This window comes from Vombatus ursinus, unplaced genomic scaffold, assembly GCF_900497805.2.
Source record: "Vombatus ursinus unplaced genomic scaffold, bare-nosed wombat genome assembly UNPS02009062.1, whole genome shotgun sequence".
NCBI lineage: Eukaryota > Metazoa > Chordata > Mammalia > Diprotodontia > Vombatidae > Vombatus > Vombatus ursinus.
The window spans coordinates 21,105,537-21,132,705 of NW_020948840.1; the positions used below are offsets into that span (position 1 = coordinate 21,105,537).

A 27,169-nucleotide genomic window follows, 5' to 3' on the forward strand; every position below is an offset into this window, starting at 1 on the left:
CTTCACTTTATATTTAGGTCAGTCTCAATATAATAAAGGTAAACTTCACAAAAGTCAGTTTATTGGACGTATTTTGAATAAGAGAATACTTTTTAAAGGGGCCAAACATTCAAATGAGTTACTTTTTCATATTAAGAAAAAAAAAACCTCAAAATTTACCTTTCGAAGTATGTCTTCTGCTAATGTGAGGAATGCCTTCTCAATGTTTATATTTGCTTTTGCACTAGTCTCAAAAAATCTAATACCATGCTCCCTTGCAATCTAAAACAGAAAGAAGCAAAATGACCATCATAGAAAGAACAATCTAGCATTAACTCTCCACTGACAGGTCTACAATGAGCAATTTTATAAAGGTGATAATATTTAGGGTTGGCCCAAGGGGAAATTGTTCTTTTAAGATAACATTATAAAAAGGCCAAAGACAGAATGACATAACTATATTTCAGCTCTACTGAGAAATGAACTTATGAAAGGACCAGAGGGACATTTTTCCTTTTTCGGTTTTACTGTTATATGCTTCTAGTGTTCCTAGCCATGACTAGATAGAATTATGTGGAATTAGATAGAATATGTGGAAAAAATTAAGGTGCCTACTAAACTACTTGTTTGCACGAGTGTCTGATACATGGTAGGGGCTTAATAAATGCTTGTTGACTGACTGCCCAGTTTCTCAAGTCATTAGTTTAGTGAGTACACAATTATTAAATATTTTTGACCTGTTTACATTCTATGAATCTCAAAATTAAGTTATATTTGGTATCATATTCCAACAATACAGACCCAAACTAGAATACACCCTTTAATGCAGAATAAGAGTTTGAAACTAAATTTTAATGAGCATTAAATATTCCTTCATTCTACAAATGAATATTAAATGCCTATTTTATACAATGACTTAAAATTGGCCCACAATTTCTTTTCATATATGACTTGGATATTGAGTGAGGAATGGCTATTTTGAAGTGAGTTACATTTTTTCTACTTTCTAATTTATGTAATAAAGCAGAGCAAAGTTGATCATCTCAAACCCAGTTAACTTTATATTAATAATTGCTGCCCTATGGCACAAACCAAAGCATTCAGTGGGATGAGCAGTCTGAAACACATCTTTAGTCACAAAGACATCATATGTATATGTGAATAGCTTGGCATCATCTATTGCCACTATCGTAGTAACAAATGAAAGCACATTTTCTGACACTGTGCCAGTAACATCTTCTCCATACAAGATAGTGGGAGATGATATTGTATTCCTTAAAGTCTGGAAGATATATTGGGAAAATAGAAGACTTGAGAGTTAAGGCAAGTACTTAGGCCAGGTACAGGCAACCATGACTAATTGAGCAGTGATTAGTGAGTTTTTGATCCAAATGACTATGGCATATTTGTTCTTTCCCCTGAATCTAGTCCTGCATCAACAGCTTTTGTACCTAATCCTGTTCTTAGTATTCTGAAATTAGCATCTACATTATTCTATCTTGTACATAATTAAATATCTTCTATATAGTTGGCTCCTATATTCCATTGTCCTTCTTATATGTCTTATTACCTTGCACTAGTATAACACAGTTTTTTATGCATCCATCAACTTGACAAGAGGATGGATGCAAAGGCATGAAATGCCAAGTGCTTCCTATTGGCCTAGAGATCACCTGTAAACATAAGATATAAAATGGACTTAACACAAAGACCTGTAGGTCAGGACTGAGATCTACTTGCAGATTGACCAACTGCCACTCCAAGAAATCTGATCTAGCTCATCCTGGTCCTTCAACAGCAAATGATACTAAAAAAGGGCAGAAGTGGAAACAAAAGCAAACAAGCTACTTCAGTCCTGTCCTCCGGCTAGACAAGATGTGGGACACTCCCGGTTAGACAAACATGTTTCACTTAGCTATCTGGCTAACATGAAGAAACTCTCTCCATTAAATGAGTCTACCTTTGTAGTATGTGCTAAAATTTCCCCAAAAAACTCTAAAAGAAAAAAGAGATAACATTAATTTCATTCAGGACTCATTACCTGTTCTCCTTTTGATTTAGGTACAACTCTTTTATCTTCCATGTCACACTTGTTTCCTAGCAGCATCCTTTCCACATCTTCATTGGCATGCTGCAACAGAACAAAATTTTACTTTTCTAAAACACATTTTCCAAGTTTTGACACAAACATTAATCTTTTTCAAAATAATTATAACAGCTTCAGTTTAATGTGTTTGTCAATATGCTAATATTTAATTTATACAGCACTTACCTCACTGGAGCCTCACAACAAACCTGAAATAGGTATACAAATATTATCATGCCTGCCCACCAGACAGATGAAGAAACTGCCTAAAATGAGGCAATAAAGCACTTTGTAAACCTTAAAAGTACCATTAAAAGACAAACAAAGCATGAGCCCAGATTCAGTGGCCAGAGTGGCTCTGGTGCTAAAGAACTTGGGTCCGAATCCTACCACACACACACACACACACACACAATTTCTGTATACAAGTAAAACATAAAATGATTATCATATATGAAACGGCAAATCTCCTTTATACACAGCTTGCTTTCGTTTTGTGTGTTTTACATTTACAAAGTGCTTTTCTCACAATATCCTCCCATGTGGTAGATAATGCAAATATTGTTCCCATTTTAAAGATGAAGAATATGATGCTCAGAATTCAAACGACTTGCCCACAGTCACAAAAGTAATAAAATGTCAGCACTTATAACCAGAGTTTATGGTCCAACATTTTTCACTTTCGTAACTGAATTATGCCTATCCTTAAAAGATTCAGAATTTGAATGCTTCAGGGACTACTTAGAGTCAACTCGGCTTTAATCAACTTTTCCTTGGAAACATTTTCAAATCATTAAATGGAAAAAAAAAAAGGGAAGAAAACAAGGTAGATGAGCCCAAAGTAAAGGCTACAAAGAGGTGTTTCCAATTTTGGCAGAGATGTAGTCTATCATGACAAAACATTGGTAAAACAAGCAGGAACAAGATGGGGGTAGGGGGGCCTGTTGTCACAGGCAAGTACAAGTATCCTTTACTTAACAGAATTCTAGTGTGAAAGGATTAAATAATTAAGCCACATTTATATTAAGGAAAAATGCCTTCTCTCTCCTTACAGAATTTGCGAGTTCCATACTATAGTCTTCTTTCTGCTAACATCATTAAATGGAATACGCCAATCTATTCTTAACATAATATAGCTAACCTTGAGGTGAACTAATACTGTGGATGTGACACCATGAGGAACACAGAGACAAGCCAGTAAAATGCTGATGGTTGCAGAATATTGAGAAGTTACTTAACAACTATATTCCAGCAGAAAGAGATGAGCCTTCACTGTTAAACAAAGATGACTACTTCACTCCTTAACTCAATAATGTGTCATATCTTTTTCACAGGTAGCACTGTAAAGTATACAGGGGCATGGACTGACTGTTGTGTGCAGATGAAGACATTCAAATGAAACAAAGCAAATTCAAGTGGTGAGAAAGGTGCAAAAAAGTAAAAGAATTACACTGGATGTTGAGTTGTAAGTGTTAAAGGCAGTCTTTGACTGATGGGAGAAAAACAAATAGCTAAACTGCTAATGTCTCATTTTTAGGGGAAAACTAATTAAGACAAATGAAACAGATAACTACACTACCAGAGTTGGAAATTTTATATTTCTTTCACATTTTGCTTTGTAAAACTGATAGCCCAGCATTATTCAATCAGAAAGCTGTAGCCATTACTGCATTTTCTTTATAGTAGTACAACTCAGTATCACAAGTCATGCACGATTCTATTCACAAGGTACTCAGCTAGATAAAATGTATTGTGACACTGTGAGGAAATAAATTATGATACTGTTTAAATTCCACATCAAGACAGCAGTGCTTTGTAATGTTTCTACTGAATAACACAGAGCTTCCTTTTATCTCACTGATTAAGGCATTCCCCAAATGGCCAGTATAGTAGTTATTCAGCTTATGAGTATGTCCCAACCTGTCCTTGGAGCATGAACCCTGCCTACTGGTAGGAGCAAAGGATATAAACTGTCAATTGTGTTAATTTATTTTCCATATCCATGACCTATTTGTTCTCACATCCAAAACCTTAAATTTTTCTTGGCTTGGTTTTAAATTGTTTACAACATAAGAATCTTAAGTGTCATATTCCAATATCCAGCTATCACTTCCTCTCTTCAATGCGAGTAACTACCATGGGCCTACCAGTGGGTTTCCAGTGACACAACTTTATTCTCAAGTTTAGGGCACAAAGTCACAACGACTAGATTTGGATACCATTATAATATGACCTAAACTCCCATGTTTTTCCTATATTATGGGACCTTTTTGCATGTGTCCTGGGGGTTCTCAGCCACTGCAAGGGGATGTTTAGTTCCTTAAACAGTGAAGATTTAAAATTTCCTACTAAAGATGACTTTGAGTTAGTTTACAAGCATAGGCATTGGAACTATGATTCCAAGGTACTCTTGAGAATCCCATCTTCCACTATTGCTAAATGATCACTGATTTCTCTGGGACATTGTTCCCATTTCTCAAAGTATAAGTATCTATGGATACAGGCATACACAGACTTATAAGAGTATGTAGGTGTCAGTGGATGGGAGAAAGTCAAAGGATGAGAAGGTGGGGGCTAGATGGAAGAACACAATTAAACATACAACCAGTAGATGAATAAGAAAAAAAGGATCAAAGTAACCATAGGCTTCTAGTTCCAACAGAAATTTCTTAGTGATAGTTGATTTGCCAATTGGCATCTTTAAAAAAACAAACAAATTTGATTAACCTGAGTCTTCAAATTCAGTTTTAGGATGTGTGTAATTATGGGAAGATTAACTCCACTAATACGGAATTCAAGATGGTATATGTTTATACTTCAGAAATCCATGACTTTACTGGTGTATATACTTTCCTTCCACTAGGAAACCACAGTTCTCTTCCCACTTTAGTAGGTGGTCTTCAGGAGTTGCTGTTGAGACACTCTCTACCAAATCACCATTGCTGAGCTGCTCTGAAATACAACTATTCTAATCTTCATCCAATAGACAAAGTCCATTGCTAGGCCTGTTCTTAAAACTGTGGTATGACTTGTTTGATTTGATTCTTCCAATCGGTAAAATTAAAACAAAGGCAACTGTTTATTTTCAAAGTTAACCAGTGAACTTAAAAAAAAAAAAGCATGGTTCAAACTCTCATAAGCTAGAAAACATAAACTTGTGTTGGCTGAGTTTTTAAGTGTTTACCATACACACAGGGAGAAGTTTCGTTGACCGAGGTAAAATTAAGTGTAGAGGTCACTAAATACGCTATTTTCTATGTATCTTTGGTGTCTGTTTATAAAACACAAGAGTCAAACCCAGCAAAGAATACAGAGTCAAAAGGAATAATTTCTTGGTTCCATGTACTCTATGCTGAATAAATTAAATTAAATTGCAAAAACTAACATCTTCAAGAAGATTAACTGAATTGAAAAAAAATCTGTTTTTTCAAAAAACAATATACTTGGGTTCTCTCAACTTCCAGGCTAATACCTCTGGAAACACTACACCCAGCTCACTTTAGTCTGCTTACACTCCCTTCAATCAATCTCTCAGCCTAAAATCTGCATCACTGGTTCAGTCTAGACAGCATTTAAAAATCTTAGATAACAAAGACATTATGAAAAATTTGTGGCCTGATGCTCCACAGCCTATGTAGAAATTAAATTGAAACATAATGAATTCTTGGCTTTAACACACAGATTATTTTATAAAACATTTTATATCCAATATATATTACTGTTGTATTTGTCTAACTGAGTAGATTACTTGACTTCTAAGTTTTCTAAGCACTTTGAGAAAATGGGAATATTCTTATCTCATCAAAATGTGAACTGACTGTCCACTGCACTCAAGTTTATATTTTTTGTACTATATACTTCCTCAGTAAGAATCTGTTTAGAGAGAATACTTTAAAAATATGTAAAGATGCATAGTTAGCCAATAAACATTTAATAAGTGCCTACTATGTACTAAGAACTGCAAATACAAAGAAAAGCAAAAAACAGTTCCTGTTCTCAAGGAGCTCACAATCTAACGGAGGAGACTCTAATGGAACAAAGTCTGCTAACAGATGGTACCAACATGTAAAAAACTTAAGTACAACCAAGATACATACAGGATAAATTGGAAGACAGGGGAGGCACGAGAATTAAAGGGTATCAAGAAAAGCTTTCTATAGAAGGAAGAATTTTAGCTGGGACTTGAAGAAGGCCAGGGAACAAAGATGAGGAGGGACAGCACTACAGAATGGGGGACAGCCAGTGAAAACACCCCAAATCAGAAGAGTATTTTATTCAAAAAACATCAAGGAGGCCAGTGTCACTGGTCTGAAGAATACCTGTGGGAAGTCTTAAGAAGACGGGAGAGAGAGGTAGGTTATGAAAGGCTTTGAGTGCCACATAGAAGATTTTATATTTTGATCCTAGAGGTGAAAGGAAGCCATTGAGTGAACTGAGTAAGTGAGGTTCACAAAGTCAGACCTATGCTACAGGAGGATGCTTAGGGAAGAAACTTCTGTCAGGCAGAACATTCAGCAGACTATTGCAATAGTCTAGGTTTGAGGTGATAAGGGCCTGTACCAGCATGCAGGGCAATATCAAAGGAGAGAAGAGAGCATGTTTAAGAAAGGTTACAATGGAAAAACTGATAGGTCTTGGCAAGAGATTAGATATGGGGACTGAGAGAAAGTGAGAAGTTGAGGATGACATGTAGGTTGTGAGCTTGTATGACTGAGAGGATGATGGTACTCTGAAACACTACTGAGAAAGTTAAGAAGAGAAGAGGGTTTGGGGGAAAAGATAATGAGTTCAATTTTGGACATGTTAAGTTTAAGTTGTCTCCAGGACATCTAATTCAATTATGTTCAATTACAACATCTAGTTCAAGATGTTTACCTCCAGCTGGAGATATAAAACTCGATCTAAGTCAGCAAAAAAGTTAGGGATGGATAAGCACTTTGACAATCATTAAGCATAAAATAAGTGTAGAGATAATCATTGAATCCATGGGAGCTGATGAAAACACCAAGTGAAATAGTATACAGAGAAAAATAGTATACAGAACAGAACCCTGAGGGACCATCCACTGTTAAGTGGGAATGACCTGAATGAAGATCCAGCAAAGGAGACTGAGGAGTAGAACCAGAAAAGAGGTATGTCATGAAAACCTAGAGAGAAGAGAGTATCTAGGAGAAAAGGGTGACTGATAATTACAAAATTGGTATTAACTTTGGAGAGAGAATTTTCTGTTGAATGATAAGGTCAGAAGACAGACTATCTAGAGTTATGCAGAGTGAGAAGAAAAGAAGTGGAGACACCCATTGTAGATGGCCTTCTCAAGGAGTTTAGCCAGAGAAAGGGTAGAGAGATAAAGGACAATAGCTACCAGGCATAGATGAATCAAGTGAGGCTTTTTTGAGGATGGGGAAGACACGAGCTTGTTTGTAGGAAAGTAGGGAAGCAGCCAATAGAAAGGGAAGAGATTGAAGATAAGTGAGAGTGGCAATGATAGAGGACATAATCCGTATGAAAAAATGGATGGAATGGGATCATTTGTCCATGAAGAGGGGTTTACTTTGACAAGGAGAAGGGCTACATCAAGTAGAGCAGGGGTGAAGGAAAAGATAATGGCACAAGGTATCTACCTGGGTGATGTGAGATGAAGAGGAGGAAGTTCTCAGAGAATGGTCTCAATTATTTTTTAGTAAAATATAAAGCAGGATTTTTAGATGAGAAAGGGAGGAGACTGGAGGAGATACAAGAGGAATCATGGGACGCCTGAAGAGGAATTAAAAAGGTTTGGAGAAATTACTGTGGTGAGTAGGAGAGTGAATCAATTAGGGAGGTAAAAAAGGATTACCCTGCAGCAATGGGGCTCAGGTATGATTACACAACATAAATTTGGAGTAGACCCAGTCACTGTGGTTTCATGACTTTTCTGTAGCTTTTTTCAGTAGTACATGTGTAGGAGCAAAGGCAGTAGACAGCAGGAGTGATCCAAGTGTGAGGTTTTGCAGAGCAAGTTCAGCAATATGAAAAGGGAGCAAGGGACTCAAGTGAAGACCAACAGTGTAGAGCTGAACTGGTTCATTAAGAGGTCAAAATGGGGAAAGAAGGAAAGTGTAGTAAATGGGGGGAAGGGGGGGTGATAGCCTGAGGAGAAACTGAGGGGTTATAGGACTGGAGGTCACAGTGAAGACAAAGAGCAGTGTTTGGGGTTGCACGGCAGAGGGAGAGCTGAAATGACAAGACTGTCAGAGTTCAAAGTTATAATACAACTATTCATAAGAGGGGATCGAGGGGATTAGGACAGCAAGTGGTTAATTGTAGGAATTGAGTGAACCACACTGACTCCATCTTCTGATTGAATTCTGGAGCTAGCTCAATTCCTTTTCTATTCAATTATGGGGTTAGTCCAAATTCTGTCTTATGAGAAAAGTTTATTCAATTGTGGGAATTGGGAGACAACCTTATTGCATTGTTTGAACTTAGCCCTGAATGACTGAGAAACTGGACTATCTCTATCTGCTGTTTAAAGGCACTTATCTAAGGACCTAGGTTATGCGAACCAGAAACCCAGTCAGAATGGAACAATCCATAGGTCTTATTTGAAAACTGGCCCCATACTGATCAGTTATTTTTCCCATGTTCTTTTGATTGTTTACAGATGCTTAGGGGAGTGGGACACCTCCTTTTCTGAATTCCGGGAATTTCACTCTTCCCCTCCCAACCTGGAAAGTTCCTAATTTTCCATCCAATTAGAAATCAGATTACCTGTTGTACTGTTTCTGTTTAATTGGTCTTATTTGATTAACTGTTTTTAATGTACAAAATGTTTTTATGTATATAATGTTTTTAATCTATAAAAATTTCTCTCTCTCTGTATTTGGGTTCCAGCTCTAAGCAGAGGATGGGGCTTGGTCCTGATTGGTTAGGCAATTGGCATGCATTGCTTAATAAATTGGTAAGCTCGTAAGATCACACCTTTGTTTCTTCAGTCACTTCATCTTTCACTTGTCACAAATAGTAGTGGTAGAAAATAAGTATTAACTAATAGGTAAGGCTGGTGTTTCAAAGCAGTAAGGCAATAACATCTCTTTTTCCTTGATGTTATACTGTAGTAAAACATACAACTGAGCTTTATTATAAAAGAGCATGGAACTTTGCAGTAACTAAGTTTCTCTTCAATGAGGATCAAGACAAAAATTTAGTGTCCACACACTGTTCTAATGATCTATCAATATGCTCTAAAAAAAAAAACCTCAATGATTAAATAAGTTTTTAAAAAGATGAAATATTCTCATAACATAGCTGGACAATATTGCTGTGGTCTGAGAGATTCAGAGACCCCTCAAAGACTGAAGTATAGGACAAGGTTGTCTGGAATGAATTCACAGACTCAAGCATTCTTTAAGTCAAGGTGGCAAAGATTTACTGTTATGCTATACAGCAGGCAGAGGTCCTTAAGGAATTCTGCCATAGTGGGCAGAGCTCCTTAGGGAGCTTGCAACCTAATAGGAATGATGCTAAAGCTTATATAGGAAAAATAGTGGATTATGTGGCAAGTATGCTAATTAGGTGATAACATAAAATTTTGGTCATAGGCTTCATTCACTACTGAACATGGGGAGCCCCCTGGTTTCCTAAGGGGTATATTTTTGGTCTATTGTGTCTGTACTAAGATAGTTTCAGGAATTGATGTCTACAGCTTGACCTCTGGATTGTATAAGGTAACTGGGGCATCAGTACTTGATAGTTCTGCTGGTACAAGACAGTCCTGTTCACACAAGGGATATTCTACAGAGGTCAGCTTGTTCTTGAAAGAGGGAGAGATAGTTTGCCTCACTGGGCCCACTCATGAGTCACTGCCAGAGATAGGGTCCTTGGACTGGAGGGATTGTGTCTTGAGGCTAGGGAGAAATATGATCTTGGAAGTAGGGTCCAAGTACAACCACCCCATTAATACCACATAAGGCCTAGAAAAGATCAGCCTGATTAGAATTCTTCCCAACCAAAAACATGTATTCATGAAGGAATCAAATACTACTGTTTCAGTCTTACCTCATCTATGTTTCTAAGCCATTTGCTGATGTTTTCAAAACTTTTACCATTGGTGATGTCGTACACTAGCATGATTCCCATAGCTCCTCTGTAGTAGGAGGTGGTGATGGTGTGAAATCGCTCTTGTCCTGCTGTATCCCTGGGAATAAACACCCATAATTAACATATTATACATTTAAATAGTAATACATTAAAGGGAATTTTACACAATATATATAAATTAGGCATTCCTAAGCTAATATGTAAGTAGCAATGTAGAAATCACCACTCTCAGTACTTTAGAATATTTTACATCTTAGGCAAGATCATTAGATCACAAATCTTTAACTAGAAGGGACTTCAGCAGCTGTCAAGCCCAACCCATTTTAGAAATGAGGAAGGTCCAGGGAAGATAAGTGACTTGGTACTAAGTAGCAGAGGCAGAAGTATATAATCTCAACCAAAGGTGATAACAGTAGTCAGATGGGTACACTAAGAGGCAAACCAAGATCAAAATTAATTAGCACCAAAATGGGAGAACTAATGAGATTACAATTTCCCTCCTTTACCTAATAGTATAAAGCAATTATAATCAGACTTCAATGGAGAACAGAACTAATAGAGAACTAACGGAGAACAGAAAATGGAGAACAGACTAATAGATACCAGAAAGACTTGGATAAAAGGTTAATGACACTTCTTGATTTAGAACCTGATCTTGCTTATTGTCACTTTAAGAAGTTAATAGATATAATCTGGTCACAATACCCAGAGCCTATCATACCTTAAAAAAATAGTTTGTTTGTTTTGGGGGAGGGGAGTGAGTGTAGACAGAATTTAGGTTAGCCAAGTCTTATTTACACAACACATTTGGTATCACAAATCATGTAAGTGAACAAGATAAAGTTAATGATGCATTCATTAAATAGCAATAAAAAAATTAAACAACACTCCAATTTTTAACTTGCTCTACAACTTTAAAATGCAATACAACTTTGGCACATGTAAATAGTACAATAAACTAAATATCTGGACCAAAAATGTAGTACCTATATAAAAAAAGTTTGTTTCATTTATTTGTTGAATCTGGGGATATATCAGTTTGAGTTTAAATCAGTATAGTCTAGTGCTACCAAGTAAGCTTGAAGCTTTGGCCAGCCAATTAATTACCTTATAATACAGGAGTCAGCAACCTCTGGAATAGGTTAAATTCCAGCCCCTTCTCTCTCACATACCCTTTATTCTTGGTAGGATCCCAGGACCCTTCCTGTTGAATTTAGGCCATCCCCAAACACCAATTTAAAAAGCATACGAATTGTGGATGTAGCAGGATATAAAACTGAATGCTAGTACAGTTTCATATCCTGCTACATCCACAGCTACTTTGGCCGTCATGGGGAAGGAGGGTAGGGAAGAGCTTAGGATATCTCCAAGTCATCTCCTTAGAGTTTGTTCACTGACAGTCCTGGTACATGTGTTTTTGTCATCTTTTAAGGATGAGGTATCTCCAGCACAGAACTACATTATAATCTAATAGTCAACCTGCTTAAGGTCATCTGCAGTATACTTATTCAATGCAAATGAAAACTTTAAAAAGCTCAACCATAGTAGAGTACAACAGCTGTAGTGTAGGAGGATTAGAGGATCCACAATTCAATTATCTTTAAAGTAATAACTATTTAGGGAAAACATCTTCTAAAATGCCCTCCATGTACACACCCACCAACCACTTTCTGCATATTATACACAATTAGCAAATTATATACACAATTCTATGCCTATCTGTGACTAAATTCTTCACCAAGAAAACACGGCCAGTATGTATTATGAAACTAAATGTAAATCTAAAGTACTTATAAACTATCTTTCTCTTGTCTACCTCAACCTTCTGGATATGGTTCGCATTAACCTTCCAAAGGGCTCTCATTTCTAAATAACCCTCCATTTCCAAATGATCCTATCCCTATGATCCATATACTGTTCTGTGAATCTTTTTTTGGTGGCCATCTGCAAACTGTTGGGAAAAGAAACTTATAACCTATTAAAGCTTAATAAAAGTGAATCCTCCCTCTGTACTGCCTCCAAGACAGATAAATTATGTTTTTAGGTCTTAGGCAGCGTTGTGATCAGGCCTGAAGACACAACTAGTTTTTGGCTAGTCATGTAGTATCTATTCCAGATTTTAGGAGACGATATTTCACATAGCTTACAGAAAGGAAGGGTAGGATCCCATGACCTAAGTTTCTATAGGGGAAGCTGGCTCAGAAGAATGGTATGTTCAAGAATGAAATTCTGAAGGCAATCACAATATGATTCTGATAAAGAAGAACAGGAGGATCTGTCAAAAGAGACAACAGAACTGCATAGGGCTGTACCATACTAAGAGCACAGACTAGAGTCTGAACACTCCAGTATAAATCCCAGCTTGGGCACTTCCTCTTATGATCCTGAACAAGTTATTTAATGCTGCTGAAACTGGTTTTTTCTTTTATAAAATGAGGAGTGTGGACTAGGTGATCTCTGAGGTCCTCTCCAACTAAGAGATTCTGTGAAATCAAATGCTTCTTTTCAGCGAAAGGCAGATATTTGAATTGTGATCAAGCCCTACAATAGGCTCAGAACAGCTCTTAGATTCACCATAATCCAAGACTCCAATTCAATTAGAAACATTAAGTGTTTACTATATTCAAGGCACTGTATTAGAAATATAGGATACTATATATTTCAAGGTAGCTAATCTGACCACATCAGTTATGAAAGAGACAGACTGAACTGTGAACCTATGCAATATAAGCAAGTTTTTGAAATTAAAAGAAGATCAGATATTTCAAATGTATAAAATATTTCATTAAACAAGATTATTTTTGATAAGTTACCTAGAAAAGGAAATTCTATCAAATTACGTATTTTTTTCTACTCAAAGTACGCTAGGTACCGTAAGTCCAATTCACAGCTAAATAAGAATTGTCTCTACAACCTATCTGATATGAAGTCACGGTCTACAGACCTCCAAGAGAGCAAACCAAATACTGCTTAAAGCAGTCCTTTTCACTTTGGAATACACAGTTCTAATTGTTAGAAAGTTTTCCCTTATAATAAGCCTACATGTCTCTCTTTTAAACTTTCACCCATTCACCCTATTTCTGCCCTCTTGGAACAAAGAGAACAAATCTCACCTTTATTCCAGATGATGGTCATTCAAATATTTCAAAAGAATTACCATGTTCTCCCTTAAGCATTTTCTTCTCCAAGCTAAACTTACTATTCCTCAGCTGATCCTTACATGGCATAAACTCAAGGATCTCCATCATCCTGGCTGCCTTTCTCCAGACTCTTTCCATTTTATCCACATCATTCTGAAAATGCAGGGCCCATAAATGAACACAATACTTCTGACACTGTTTGAGCAAGATAGCACATAGTGCAACTAATCTTTTCCTAATCTGGTTTAAGAAAACATTAGCTTTTGGGCAATTCCTGATCATAGTACTGACTTGATAAAAACACCTATAGATCATGTGCTTTATCAGATTTGAAAATGACACCAAGCTGGGAAAGATAATTGACATGTTGGATGAGAGAATCAGTATTCAAAAATACCTGGACAGGCTAGACTATTATGGGCCAAATCTAGTAAGATTGACTTCAGTAGGTATAAATGTAATATCTCATATTTGGTTTCAAGATATAAACTTTACAAGGAGACTTGGCTAGTTATACTACCCTGTACTTGTAAAGTTGCTACCAGTCCCTTAGTCCACTTTGCTTCCTATATTGTCCACTTTGTCCTATTTTTTCCACCAATTTAGTCTACTTCGTCTTCCTATTTACCTCAGCAACAAGACTAGAATTTTTTTTTTTCTGCATAAAAGGAGAGCAGTAGCTTGGACTAAATTATGATATATAACAAGTTTGATCTTTCTGCATTGCATAGCCTGTTCAACTTTGAAGGAGGACGTGGGAAGCTAAAGAAAGTACAGTAGAAGCTTTTAAAATGACCTGGAGTAGGCCTTCCTATCCAATAATTTCTAACAGATGGAGTGAAGTCTCATCCATTTGAATAGTGGACTAGAGAGAGACATACTCTACTTGATGTAGAGTTAAATCAAAGTTATTGCATAATTTGAGACTACTGTTTTAAGAAAAGACACTACTTGAAAAATATAAAAAGTTGATATGTTGTTGACTGACAACACTCAGTTGGAAAATGATCGCACTTATGTATACATGTTGCTTAAGCCTATTAGAATATGAGCTCCTTGAGGGAAAGGACTATATCACTTTTGTCTTCATATTTCCAATGCTTAGCACAGTGCTTGGCAAATTGCAGGCACTTAATAAATGCCTACTGACTGATAATAACATTTCAACCAAATGAATGAACAATTTTACCTGTGGTGCTTAGTTAGCACTACTTGGGTTTAAGATATCTTATTCACAGACGACAAATATCTTAAATGCAAGGTCTTGACACTTATATAATTATATTGAACTTTTAGCCAAAGAACTGAGCTTCCTTAGCTATTGTTATGTTTTATGCCAGTAAAGTCAAATAATTATTTCATTCAGTAGTGCAAAGTCAAGAGAATTTCACTATGAAATGGAATGCAAATCATCAACAAGATAGCTTCAATCAAATTCTAGTCAGGGTTTATGTTTGTTTTTAAGTGGGATTTTGGTTAAAGCTTTTTAGAAAAAAATTTTAAAACACTGGCTTAAATCTGATTAGATCTCAGCATGGAAAAGATATTACAATTCTAAATCACGTGATCAGGCAATAGGGATTCCTGGCTAATAATATTTACAGTAAATGGATATCTCATTTTCAAAGAAGTAAACCTCTACAAAGTGGGTAACTATGTTATCCACTGATAAATTGTCATCCACTGACAACTTGAGTCCAGAGCACAAAGAGGCCTACTAGAAAGCATTTCACAGAAGAAAACGAAAAAGGCTAGGGATCTTTAGCCTAAACGTGACAGAAGATTAATGGAAAGGCATGAAAGATATCTTAAATTTAATGGGCCATGGGGCAGCTATGTGGTACAGTGGTCAGAGCTCTGGCCTTGGAGTAAAGGAGGACCCGAGTTCAAACCTGGCCTTAGGCACTTGACACGTACTAGTTGTGTAACCCTAGGCAAGTCACTTAACTTTTTGGTGACCGTCTCACCAAAAAAATAAAAAACTTTAAAAAAGTTAAAAAAAAAAATTTTAATGGCCTGTTCTCCAGAAGAGGTAGATTTTTTCTGAGTTATCCCTGAGGACAGAAATATGTAGAAGCCATAAAGTCATCCCTATCTCTTAATACCTTCACTTCAAAGTGCAGTCTCCTCAAGCTAACCACTTTTATTTCCCTTCTCCTCCCCTTTACTGCTAAATTCATTTAAATTGGGGGTTCTTAAACTGGGGTCCACAAGCTTTTTTAATATTTCAATAACTATATTTCAACATAACTGCATTTCTTTTATAATCCTATGTATCTTATTTTATTCATGTAAAAAAATATTATCCTGAGAAGAGTCTCCAGGCTTTGCAAGATTGCCAAAAGGTATACATGACACAAAAAAGGTTAAGACCTCAGTCTAGTTCAGGGAAGAAGGAAAGAGGGATGAAGATGAATGATTAAAAGTAGCCTGGAGGCTCTTTTTGTGGTGGCAAAGAATTGGAAATGGAGGGCATGCCCATCAATTGGGGAATGGCTGAACAAGCTGTGGTATATAAATGCAATGGAATACTATTGTGCTATAAGAAATGATGAGCAGCCAAGGTTTCAGAAAAACCTGAAAGACTTACATGAACTGATGCTGAGTGAAGTGAGCAGAACCAGGAGAACATGGTACACAGTAACAGCAACACTGTGCAATGACCAATTCTGACAGACTTGGTTCTTCTTAGCAATACAATGATCTAAGACATCTCCAAAGGCCTCATGATAGAAAATGCTATCCACATCCAGAGGAAGACTATGGAATCTGAATGTAGATCAAGGCATACTATTTTCAGTTTTTTTGTTTTTTTCTTTCTCATGGTTTTTCCCTTCTGTTCTGATTCTTCTTTCACAACATGACTACTGTGGAAACTTGTCTAATATGATTATACGTGTATAACCTATAACAGATTGCTTGCCATCTTGGGGAGGGAGAAAAGAACTGGAAATCAAAATCTTATAAAAGGATAAACTGCTTACATTCAAATATGGGGAGATCATCATCATGGATCATAGAGGGAGTCCAATTTAGACAGGGCCTGGGAGTGGTTCTGTTAAGATTGCAAAGAGATTGGGGAATACAATGGGTGAGGGGGAAGACAGAGAAAAAGGAAGGTTAGGGAAACTTATCTCACTTAATCTAAGTGTACAAGTTGATATTTTTACAAACAAAAAGGAGGAGAAGGTGGGAGGAAGGAGGAAGCAGCTGAAACTTGAATCTCAGTCTCATCTGAATTAGTCAAAAGAAAGAAGACTACACAAAAACACAGACACAGACACACACGCACACTCTCACTCTCTCTCTCAACAGAAAAACAGGAGGGAAAGTAGGAGTGGTATTAAAGGAAGAACAGAATAAGGAATGGATGAATCCTAAGCAAAACAAAGTGTGAGAATACACAAAAGTATTTATAACTGGTTTTGAGATGACAAAGAATGGGAATCTGAGGGAGTGCCCATGAGTTGGAGAACAGAAGAACAGGTTATGGTATATATAAATGTGATGGAATACTACTGTGCTGGACTTTTATCAGTACAATGACCAACCAGGATCCCAAAGTACTAATGACAAAACATGTACCACCCTCTGAGAGGTGAAGGACTCAGAATGCAACAAAAACTTTTTGGACACAACCACTGTGAAAATTGGTTTTGACTGACCATATGTATCTTTAATGCGCTTTATTTTCCTTGTGTTCTCAATTGGAGAAAGGGGGGGCAGAGTGGGAAGATCACAGTGAGATAGAGAGAGAGAGAGAGAGAGAGAGAGAGAGAGAAATCGGCATCTCTGCCCTCTCAAAACTGAACTCAACCTTTAGTCTCTGGCCAAGTGGCTTTCATACACAGTACTTTACGGGGGGGTGGGTAGATGTACAACATGTAAAAAATTACATATACAACATAAATGGAATTGGAAAATGATTTGTCATTAGTTTGGTGGGGAGGTTGGAGGCGTGGTAGATGGGCTGGAAAAGTCCTCCTACAGAAGTTGGGATTTGGGTAGAATACTGAAGGAAACCAGGGAAGTAAGGATGCAGAGGTGAGCAGGAAGATCATTCCAGGTATGGGGGAAAGCCAGTGAAACGGCACGTGACAGAACGCTATGAGGGAGAAAAGCTAGGCCGATGTTGTGGATGTCAGAGTACATGAAGGCAAAAATCAGGTAGGAAGGGGCCACATCCTAGAAGTAAAAGAAAGCCAGTGGAATTTACTGGGGGGGTGAGGATACAGGGGTGGTTGAGACACAGTATATAGAGAGAAATATTTTATTTCTTTTCAGCAGCAGGTGGCAATAAAGAACACTCCAGCCTCTGGTCAATCAATCTTGAATGAGCTGGTCCTATTTGGCTCCATCCATGCCCTCTGTGGTCTGGATGCCATTGCTATTTTGGATAGTAGGACCAGGAATAGGCCACACCCTCTGGTAAAGTCATAGGTTTCTTTTGCCTGTTGTCCCAATGTGGGTATTGGTTTTAGCCTATCTTTGGACTCTCCTTGCACAATCCTCGAACTGAAGTTAATTCTGTGACCTGCTGTGGCCCTGACAGGCCCCAATTGGTCTCAAGCCTCATTGAAGTCTCTCTAGTTCCTGCATCTGATTACCGAACTGGGAGGAGCACTGGAGGACTGCCATCACTTGGCCTTGATTTCTGCCTCCCTATGCAGTGACCTACTAAGGGCTGATCCTGTTCCCCACCTATTTCATACAGAGTTTACAAGAGGTCATGTTGGCTGATGACTACGGCCATCTCCTTCCCCTGAGAGCCTGCAGGTTCTTCCTGTCTTCTTTGCAGTCCTGGATCATGATCTTCTTGAATGCTATTCCATCTGATGCCTTTTCAGTTCTTTGTTGGGTGTTCAAGAGAGAGCTGAACTGCTCCAGGCCCTTTTATGTCACCATATTGACCAAAAGTTCTACACATAATTTTAAAAGGTGCATTGGACATTCCCTATCTTGCTCTCTTAAAAACAAAAAACCAAACAATACATTGTTTTGTGCTTGTGTCCAGACTTTATTTAAAAATTTTCCCTTGTGGATTAGAGGGCTCTCATTAGAAAAAGAATATCCGTTCTTGCATTAAATGGTTATCAACAATTCTTATAAAAACACAGCAATCTAATAATCAGTTAAAATACAGATTGGACAAGTTAACAGTAATCACTGATCAAGTACAGTTTAAGACACAATAGCTAAAAATGGTGACACAATAAAATTAGTGCTGAAATTTGTTGAAATTTACAGATGAAATTTGGCAAATAATTCATAAAAGGAACAAGTCATGTCCTAAAATTCATAAAGAAGCTAAGCACGTCCTTTCAATATTTATTTGGCTCTAACAAAATACACATTGTTTTATGTCAATAATGTGTATTTTATCTCCAATGCTTCAATGAATAGGGGATTTTTCTTGTTTTTAATTTTTATAATACAACACAGACTTTCCTTTTGCTAAGACTTTCCTCCTGAGGGAGAGGTGGCAGTGGTGGGCCAAGTTCTCAGTTGTTTACTCCTAGATTTTGAGGTCCTTTAAAAGGAGATATACATTAAACTATAGTAAGGTATTAGGACACTATGGAAGGATCAGGTGATCAAGATTTAGAAGTGGAAGCATACATGTTTTCTCAAATCAATGGACACTAATGGTATAATCACAGTATACATAGTATGACTGTAACTTGCCCTAGGTTCTGAAGGTAAATGACAATGCAAAGACTGGGACCCAGGTCACCTTTTCCAAAGATAGCACCACTTTAACTACTACTTTGTGTGTTTTGGAGGTCGGAGGGAGAGGGAGAGGATAAGGTGATGAGTCTGTGAATTGCTTGATATTAAAAAGAGGTCTTAATACTGAAAAATACTAGGAACCATTCATTGACTAGGATAAAAATAATTTCTAAGTTAACGATTACTGGAGTGAGGCATTGAAGTGGAAGAGGGAAGAGAGGGTTGGAACGTGTTACAACAGACTTCATGAAGGAAGACAATGTATAATCAGCCTAAAAAGTAAAGGAATCAGATCATGAAGGACTTTAAATGTCATTGAGGAGTCTGTATTTTATTCTGAAAGCAACAGGGAACCATTAAAGCTTCCTGAGAGCTGAGAAGTGACATGTTCATATTTGTCCTTTAGGAATATTAATTTAGTAGCTGTACAGAGATTGAACTGGAGAGGTTACAGTACCAGCGGACTACTCAGGAGGCTTCTGCAATAGTCCAGACAAGAGGTAAAGAGGACTTGGAATATTTTGGTTGTGGTATAAGTAGAGAAAAGGTAAAAGGCAGAATCAACAAATGATTAGATACATAGGGTAAGAGTAAAGACTTGAGAACAACATTAGGTTGTAAGAATGGATGACTAGAAAAATGTTGGTGCCTTCAAGGGAAACAGGGAAATTAGGAGGAGGGGTGGGTTTAAGGGCAAAGATAAAGCTTTTCTGGACATGTTTAGTTTGAAACACCTAACATCCAAGGGGAGATGTCTAGCAGGCAACTGGAGAGAAAAAAAATGGAGTTGAATAGAGAAACAAGGGCTGGATTTGTAAATGTGTAAAGCAACTTCAGTGAGAAGAGAATTGAATCCATGGAAGCTGATGAAATGAGATGAAAGAAAGAAGAGAGAACGAGGACAGAGCCATGGGATATAGACACACAATAGGGAAGGGTAGAGATGACAATCCTACAAAGGAAACTGAGCAAGGAACAGTCAGATAAATTAGAAAAACAGAAAAAAAAGCAATTATCGTCAAAGTAAAAGAGGATATCCAGGAAGGGAAGATGATTGACAATATAAAATGTGTCATATAGATCAAGAAAGATGAGAACAGGTCTAAAGAAAGATCATTTGGTTTAGTAACAAAGCGATTGCTATCACTGATGACTTTGAAGAGTTGCTGGAAGATAGAATACAAGATCTTGAGAAATAAGTGGGAGGTGACACCACAGACAACAAGGCTTTGTTAGTGAAAGAGGAAAGATATAGCATGGTAAATCTGATTGGATGATGGGAGGACTGAGTGAAGGTTTTTGTTCAAGGATGGGAGAAAACTGGGCAGGTTTAAAGCATTAGGAAATGAGTCAGTCAATTAGATAAAGCTATAAATTAGAGAATTAGCATCTAAAGCTAGATCCATATAGGCAAAGCCTTTCATCTCCTTGTACCAGATTTATATTTATCATTATGGATCATGCTTTCTTTCTCAGACTGACAGTCCTTGAATTATTCAAAGCTTGTATCAGTCAGTCAATAAGCATTTAATAAGCACCTACTACATGCCAGGCACACTCTGAAACACTGCGAATATACCAAAAAAACAAAAACAAAGAACACAAATAACAGTCAGTCCCCAGACCCAAGGAGTTCACAACCTAAGTTTATACAAGCTTTCATGAGAGGCAGCATGATTTAGTGTTGAGACAGTCAGCCTCTCTTAGAGTCAGAAATCAATCAAATATTTATTAAACATTGTTAAGCATGTCCCAGGCACTGTATTAAGTGCTGAACATAAGGCAAAGAGCTTACATTCTAGTAAGAAAAACGACCAGATGTTATGAAGGAAGGAGAAAAGACAACGATGAACGAGCTTTCACATTTGGCTAACTGAAAAAAATGTTGGTGTCACTAAAAAGAAATGGAAAAGTTGGGAAAGGGGAAGTAGAATGAGACATGCTATGATGTGATGGTATTTCCAAGTTGAACTATCTTAAGAAGCAGCTAGATGTATATGATTTGGATATGGGTGAGAAAGGCAAAGACAAATAACACAGAAGATTTAAAAATCATAAACAGGGGTATGCTGGAGCCTATCGAGAGCTTACTGTCATATTTTCAGTGTTGATGGGGAAAAATGTTAATAATGCTGATTAAACTTAAAAGTATGTCATGTATAAACCTCCTCTCCCAATAGAGCCGGCTGTCAAACATTTACCAACACACCAGTGTATGAGACATTTCCCCCACCAACTTGTACACGTAACACTGAAGCCACAATATGAGCTTATTTCAGAAAAGAACATCAAAAAGAGAGCCTCAAAGGGCTTTGAGTTAATCAAAGGACTAGTTAGTGAAAATATTTTACTGAGCTCTGGGGCATGATGAGCAATATAAAGTACTAAGGAGAAGAATAAAGAGGCTAAACATGTTAAGTGAGAAGAAACAGTAAGGTGGAAGCAAAATAAGGTAAATATACTACCTAATAATAAATAACTGTTGCTTATTTGACTTAAGTGCCTACTATGTGTTAGGCACTGAGGATACAAACACAAAAAGTAAAACAATTATTACTCACAAACAGAATTTTAAAGAGATGGTCAAGAATGGAGAAGCCTTAAAGAAGTCACTGGATTTGGCAAGAGGGTAAACAACAAAGTCATTTAAAAATGTACTTTCAGAAAAATGGCTAGGATAGAATCCAGATTCTAGATGCAAGTGACTGAGAAAATGGGAGCTGTGTTCAACAAATATGACAGCAAAAGGAGAGAAACGGATGAGCAGGCAGAAGGGGCAAAAGGGTTAAGCAATAAAACTGCATTTAAAATACACACACATATATACATTCTCTAATTTGGATTTTTCATAAATTCTAGCTATTTTTCTCTTGCCAGTTAATCCATATTGAGGTTTTGCTGTATTACTATACAACAAATATTTCTTTGCAATACACAAGATAATGGAAAAACTACTTTGTCTAAGGTTGACAGATAACAACTGTTCTCTCTCTCTTTTAAACATGGAATTGTATAAAACAACAACAAAAAAAATCTGAGTTTGTAGTTATCTTTCTTAAAATACAGTGCCAAACTGGAGATAATTACTTTCTGTGCCAGGGTATGAGCACTATTTACTTCCGCTTCGAGCTTCAAGGAATGAAATACTATCTAATCTCTTGACAATTTCAGAAATTTTTTCCGTTAAACTTATTTGTCTATTGGGGAATGCAAATTTGAGCTAAAAACAGACACCTGTCTCAACTTTAAGAAATTAGAAAGTGGACTGAAAAGCTAACATAAAATGTTGATATGTTGAAAACCTGGGTTTACCAATTATACAAATCATGATATTATTATAATAATTATATTATTATTATTATTATTATTATTTTAAAGAGATTTTATCAAAAGGGAAAAACCAAGAATGGATAAAATTGATCAGTAATGTAAAGGCATCCCTTCAGTAATTTGTGATATAGGATAATTGGAGATGTAAGCTCTTAAGTGTGAACTTTCTTTTGCATGTTAAATAATATAAAGTTAATATCTGGAGAAAAGTAAGAAGAGGATAATTGTGTAACATCTATGGACAGCTTGCTGATTTTTTCCCAATAATCTTCTTTATAGTATATAAGTGTATTTTTTATTCCTTCTGTGATAAATAGAAAGATTGAATTTTGTTTAATCATTAAGAAGACTACAGAGAAGGACCAAGTTTTCTTTTATGAGTGATCACCTTTTAATAAAGCTAAAAACACAGGGATAAAATATGCTTCCAAAAAAAGTCACATTAATATTTATTTCTAATAATCAGTTGATTTATAGTTTCCTGTAAAAGATTCCCTTGTCATTTTATATATAGAAGATACATTAATTCTATTCTTTGAAAACCATCACAAACTATCACTCACATTGGGGTCAATAATTCACCAAAACTGATGGTATCTACATATGAAGTAGCATTTTCACTACCAACTCTTTTCAAATATAGATCTATCATTAATATTCACAGGGGAAAAAAATATTAGCATCACTTACCAAATTTGTAGCTTGATCTTTTTTCCTTGTAATTCAACTGTTTTGATCTTAAAGTCAATTCCTACAACAGAGAAAACAAGGACACTTTTAATAATGATTTCATAATGTGTAACTACAATTAAATTTGGATACAATTTTTTTTTTTTAGTTTCTGCCTACAGAATTGTAGCTGAGAAAATACACCCAATTTTTAATAAGTAACAATAAGGCTAAAATTAGAAGACGGTTTATCTCAAATAAGATTTAATGACAGAGGATAGCTATTCACTTTTTTAAAAGTCTGAACTTAAAATGGACATTTCTATATGCACAGAACAGAAAAAGTAGACTGTACATGTAACTATAAGGTGTCTATTATGTGCAACCGGCTTTTCTTATCAAGCATATATGTTCAACTTATAACTTTCAAAGCTGTCCTGCTTGTCTGTGTTCCTGTCTAGTCTTCATGTTTCTCTGCCTTTTTTTTTTTAATTAAAAACAGGCTCCCATATATTTTATTAAAATATTGCATTGCCTTGAAATGATGGCTAAATGTTAATTAAAGCATTGAAATAGTTTTTCTCCTTAAAACACAGAAAGTTAACAAAATATTTTATTGGCATCAAAACATTATTTGGAAATAAACATACAAACAAAGGAATCCACTATGTCACTTCAACTCCTCTCTTACAAGGCTTTTCTACTACATAACTCTGCAAAGTATCATATAAATATGAGTTATTTTTATTTTACAAAATACTTTCCTCCCAACACCTAGGTGAGAAAAGTAGTACAAGTAGAATAGTACATATTTTCAATGGAGGAATTTGAGGTTCAGAGAACTTAAACGACTTTAACATGGACATGCACCCAATAAAAGCCAGAGAATGGAAACTGATTTCCTGACTTCCAAGTCCAGTATTCTCCCCTCTGATATCACTGTCTTTCCTATATCCCGTTCAATTTAGTATTCAGAGAAAGAGCCATTCACCTCTTTGTGGTTAACAATTTATAGATAGATGCATAAATAGTTTGTTCTCTCTCTCTCTCTGTATATATATATAGACATGTATACGTGTATATATACAACATTTATGTATCTGTGTACCTCTCCAGTTGACTGTGAAGAAAAAAAAAAGAATGGAGAAAGAACATAATGAAAAGTTGATTTTTTTCAAATATTCATATAATTGATAATTGATATTTCATTCACTAACTGAAAGTCAAGGTGGAGGTAGCATTCTTGGGTAAAGAGAGGTGGGACTAAACTTCAGGGTTAAATATCTGCCAGTATCTAAGGCACAAGAGAAAAGCAATTAAATGTTTATCTTTATCTTAATATTTTAAGCTTCTTCTCCATAAATATTTTAATTTAAGCTTAACTCAATGGAATTATAGAATTGTAGTATTTTTAAACCATATATTGGGTGTTGTGGAATTATGGACATCAATCTTATTGGGCTCTGGAATATAAATTGAAAAGATGAACCCATACTGTTTCATGAAAGATAGCTAGCTTTCGCTCCCTCTCTCTCTCTCTCTCTCACACACACACACACACACACACACACACACACACACACACACACACCCATGACAGAAGAGAGAAAAGTTTGGGAAAGCCCTGTTTAAAAATGTCCATATAGTAGCGTGCACAATTCCAGATTTAATTGTAGTAATTGCCCAGAAAATCTCATGTGGTGAGACCACAAGGGAAGTAACAGAGGCTTCTAGAGATAATATTGAGAAGCAATGGTCAATCACCACATGAGCTCCAGCTATTCTTAGAAGCAGGGATTCTAGTATTCATGACAGGTCTTACAAGTAATTTTTTATAACAATTATAATAAATATTTATATAGCAATTTAAGTTGTGCAAAATTATTTATACATTATCTCATTTGATCCTCACAACAACATTGTGAGCTAGCTGCCATTACTATTCCCATTTGACAGATGAGGAAACTGAGGCTGAAAAAGAGTTTACATCACTGGCCTAGTGTGACATAGCTAGTAAACATCAGAGACAGGATTTGAACTCATGTCTTCCTGAGTTGCAACTCTACCAATCTAGCCACTCTGTCACATAACAGGTATTTAATAAATTCTCAATGACTGAATTATTCATTCATATAGTACTTTAATTTTTATAAAACTTTAGCACTTTGCAAAACACATGCATAGTCTCATTTCATTCTCCCAACAACACACTGACCTAAGTACTACAGGTGCAATAACCCCATGTTACAAATGAGGAAACTGAGGCTTAGAAAGCTAAAGTGATTTCTCCACCAGAAGCATTAGTATAATTACTCATATTAATATGGCTTCTTGATGCACATAGTTTAAGCAGTGTTATCATGATTTTCACATCATCAATCAATCAACAAGTACTTCCTAAACACCTGCTATATTTCAGGCACCATGTTAGGTGTTGGGGATACAAATGCAATGAGTCAGTTAACCTCTATTTGCCTCAATTTCCCCATTTGTTAAAAAAAATTAGGATAATAATAGCACATATCCTCCAGGGTTCTTGTGAGGATCAAATAAGAGAATATTTTAAGTTTTATTTTATTTAAAAGAATATCTAATTCATCAAGTCAGAGTAGCTCTTTCTTTTTTTTATGTTGTAAAAAACTAAGTATACTTCCCTTCATCCTATCCCGCCACCCTCCCATTTATTGTATTCTCTCTTTAGACCCTGTCCCTCTTGTTTGCTTCCGATTACCCCCCCCAATCTGCCCTCCCCTCTATCAATCCCCTGCTCTCTTGTCCCCTTCCCCTCCTATTTTCCTGTAGGGTAAGATAGATTTCCATACCCAATTGAATGTGTATGTTATTCCCTCCTGAAGCCAAATCCGATGAGAATAAGATTCACTCATTCCCTCTCATCTTCCCTTGTTTCCCCCTCCACTGTAAAAGCCTTTTCTTGTCTGTTTTATGTGAGATAATATACCCCATTCTACCTCTCCCTTTCTCCTCCCAGTATAATCCCTGTGCCCTCTATTTATCTATCTACATAAATATACATACACACATATAATTTTTTCCCTCCAACCACCCCAATATTGACAAAAGTCTCATGAGTTACAAACAACATCTTTCCATGCAGGAATGTAAACAGTTCAACCTTAATAAGTCTCTTATGATTTCTCTTTCCTGTTTACCTCTTCATGTTTCATTTGGGTCTTGTATTTGAAAGTCAAATTTTCTATTCAGCTCTGGTCAAGAATGCTCTATTTCACTGAATGTCCATTTTTTCCCCTGAAGGATTATACTCAGTTTTACCCTCCAGAATATTCTATTCCAAGCCCTCCAGTCCCTTAATGTAGAAGCTGCTAAATCTCATGTTATCCTGATTGTGTTTCCACGATACTTGAATTGTTTCTTTCTGGCTGCTTGCAATATTGTCTCCTTGACCTGGGAACTCTGGAATTTGGCTACAATATTCCTAGGAGTTTTCCTTTGGGGATCTCTTTCAGGAGGTGATTGGTGGATTCTTTCAATTTCTATTTTGTCCTCTGGTTCTAAAATATTAGGGCAGTTTTCCTTGATAATTTCTTTAAAGATGATGCCTAGGCTCTTTTTTTTTTTATCATGACTTTCAAATAGTCCTTTTTTTTTTTTTTTTTTTTTTGCTTTTCGGTAAGGCAGTTGGGGTTAAGTGACTTGTCCAGGGTCACACAGCTAGTAAGTGTTAAGTGTCTGAGGCTGGATTTGAACTCAGGTCCTCTTGACTTCAAGGCCAGAGCTTTTATCCACTGCGCCACCTAGCTGCCCTAGTCCGATAATTTTTAAATTATCTCTCCTGGATCTATTTTCCAGGTCAGTTATTTTTCCAATGAGATATTTCACACTGTTTTCTAATTTTTCATTCTTTTGGTTTTGTTTTACAATGTCTTGATTTCTCATAAAGTCACTAGCTTCCAATTGCTTCATTTTAATTTTTAAGGAAGTATTTTCTTCAGTAATCTTTTGGACTTCCTTTTCCATTTGGCCAATTTTGCTTTTTAAGGCATTCTCCTCATTGGCTTTTTGGACCTCTTTTGCCATTTGGGTTAGGCTATTTTTTAAGGTGTTATTTTCTTCAGGTTTTTTTTGGGTCTCCTTTAGCAAGCTGTTGATTTGTTTTTCATGATTTTCTTGCATC

The 27,169-nt window shown here is 36.4% G+C and overlaps 1 protein-coding gene across 1 annotated transcript in view; it reads right to left on the reverse strand.

Annotated features, from left to right (window-relative positions):
• RAB10 (RAB10, member RAS oncogene family) overlaps positions 1–27,169 on the reverse strand; it is a 54,090-nt gene that overhangs the window by 4,653 nt on the left and 22,268 nt on the right. The window contains exons 2-5 of the mRNA XM_027850412.1: positions 23,038–23,098; positions 10,106–10,244; positions 2,021–2,110; positions 160–261 (exon numbers count right to left, since the gene is read on the reverse strand). Coding sequence (XP_027706213.1) covers positions 160–261; positions 2,021–2,110; positions 10,106–10,244; positions 23,038–23,098 — 392 coding nt within the window. The remainder of the gene's footprint in view (positions 1–159; positions 262–2,020; positions 2,111–10,105; positions 10,245–23,037; positions 23,099–27,169) is intronic.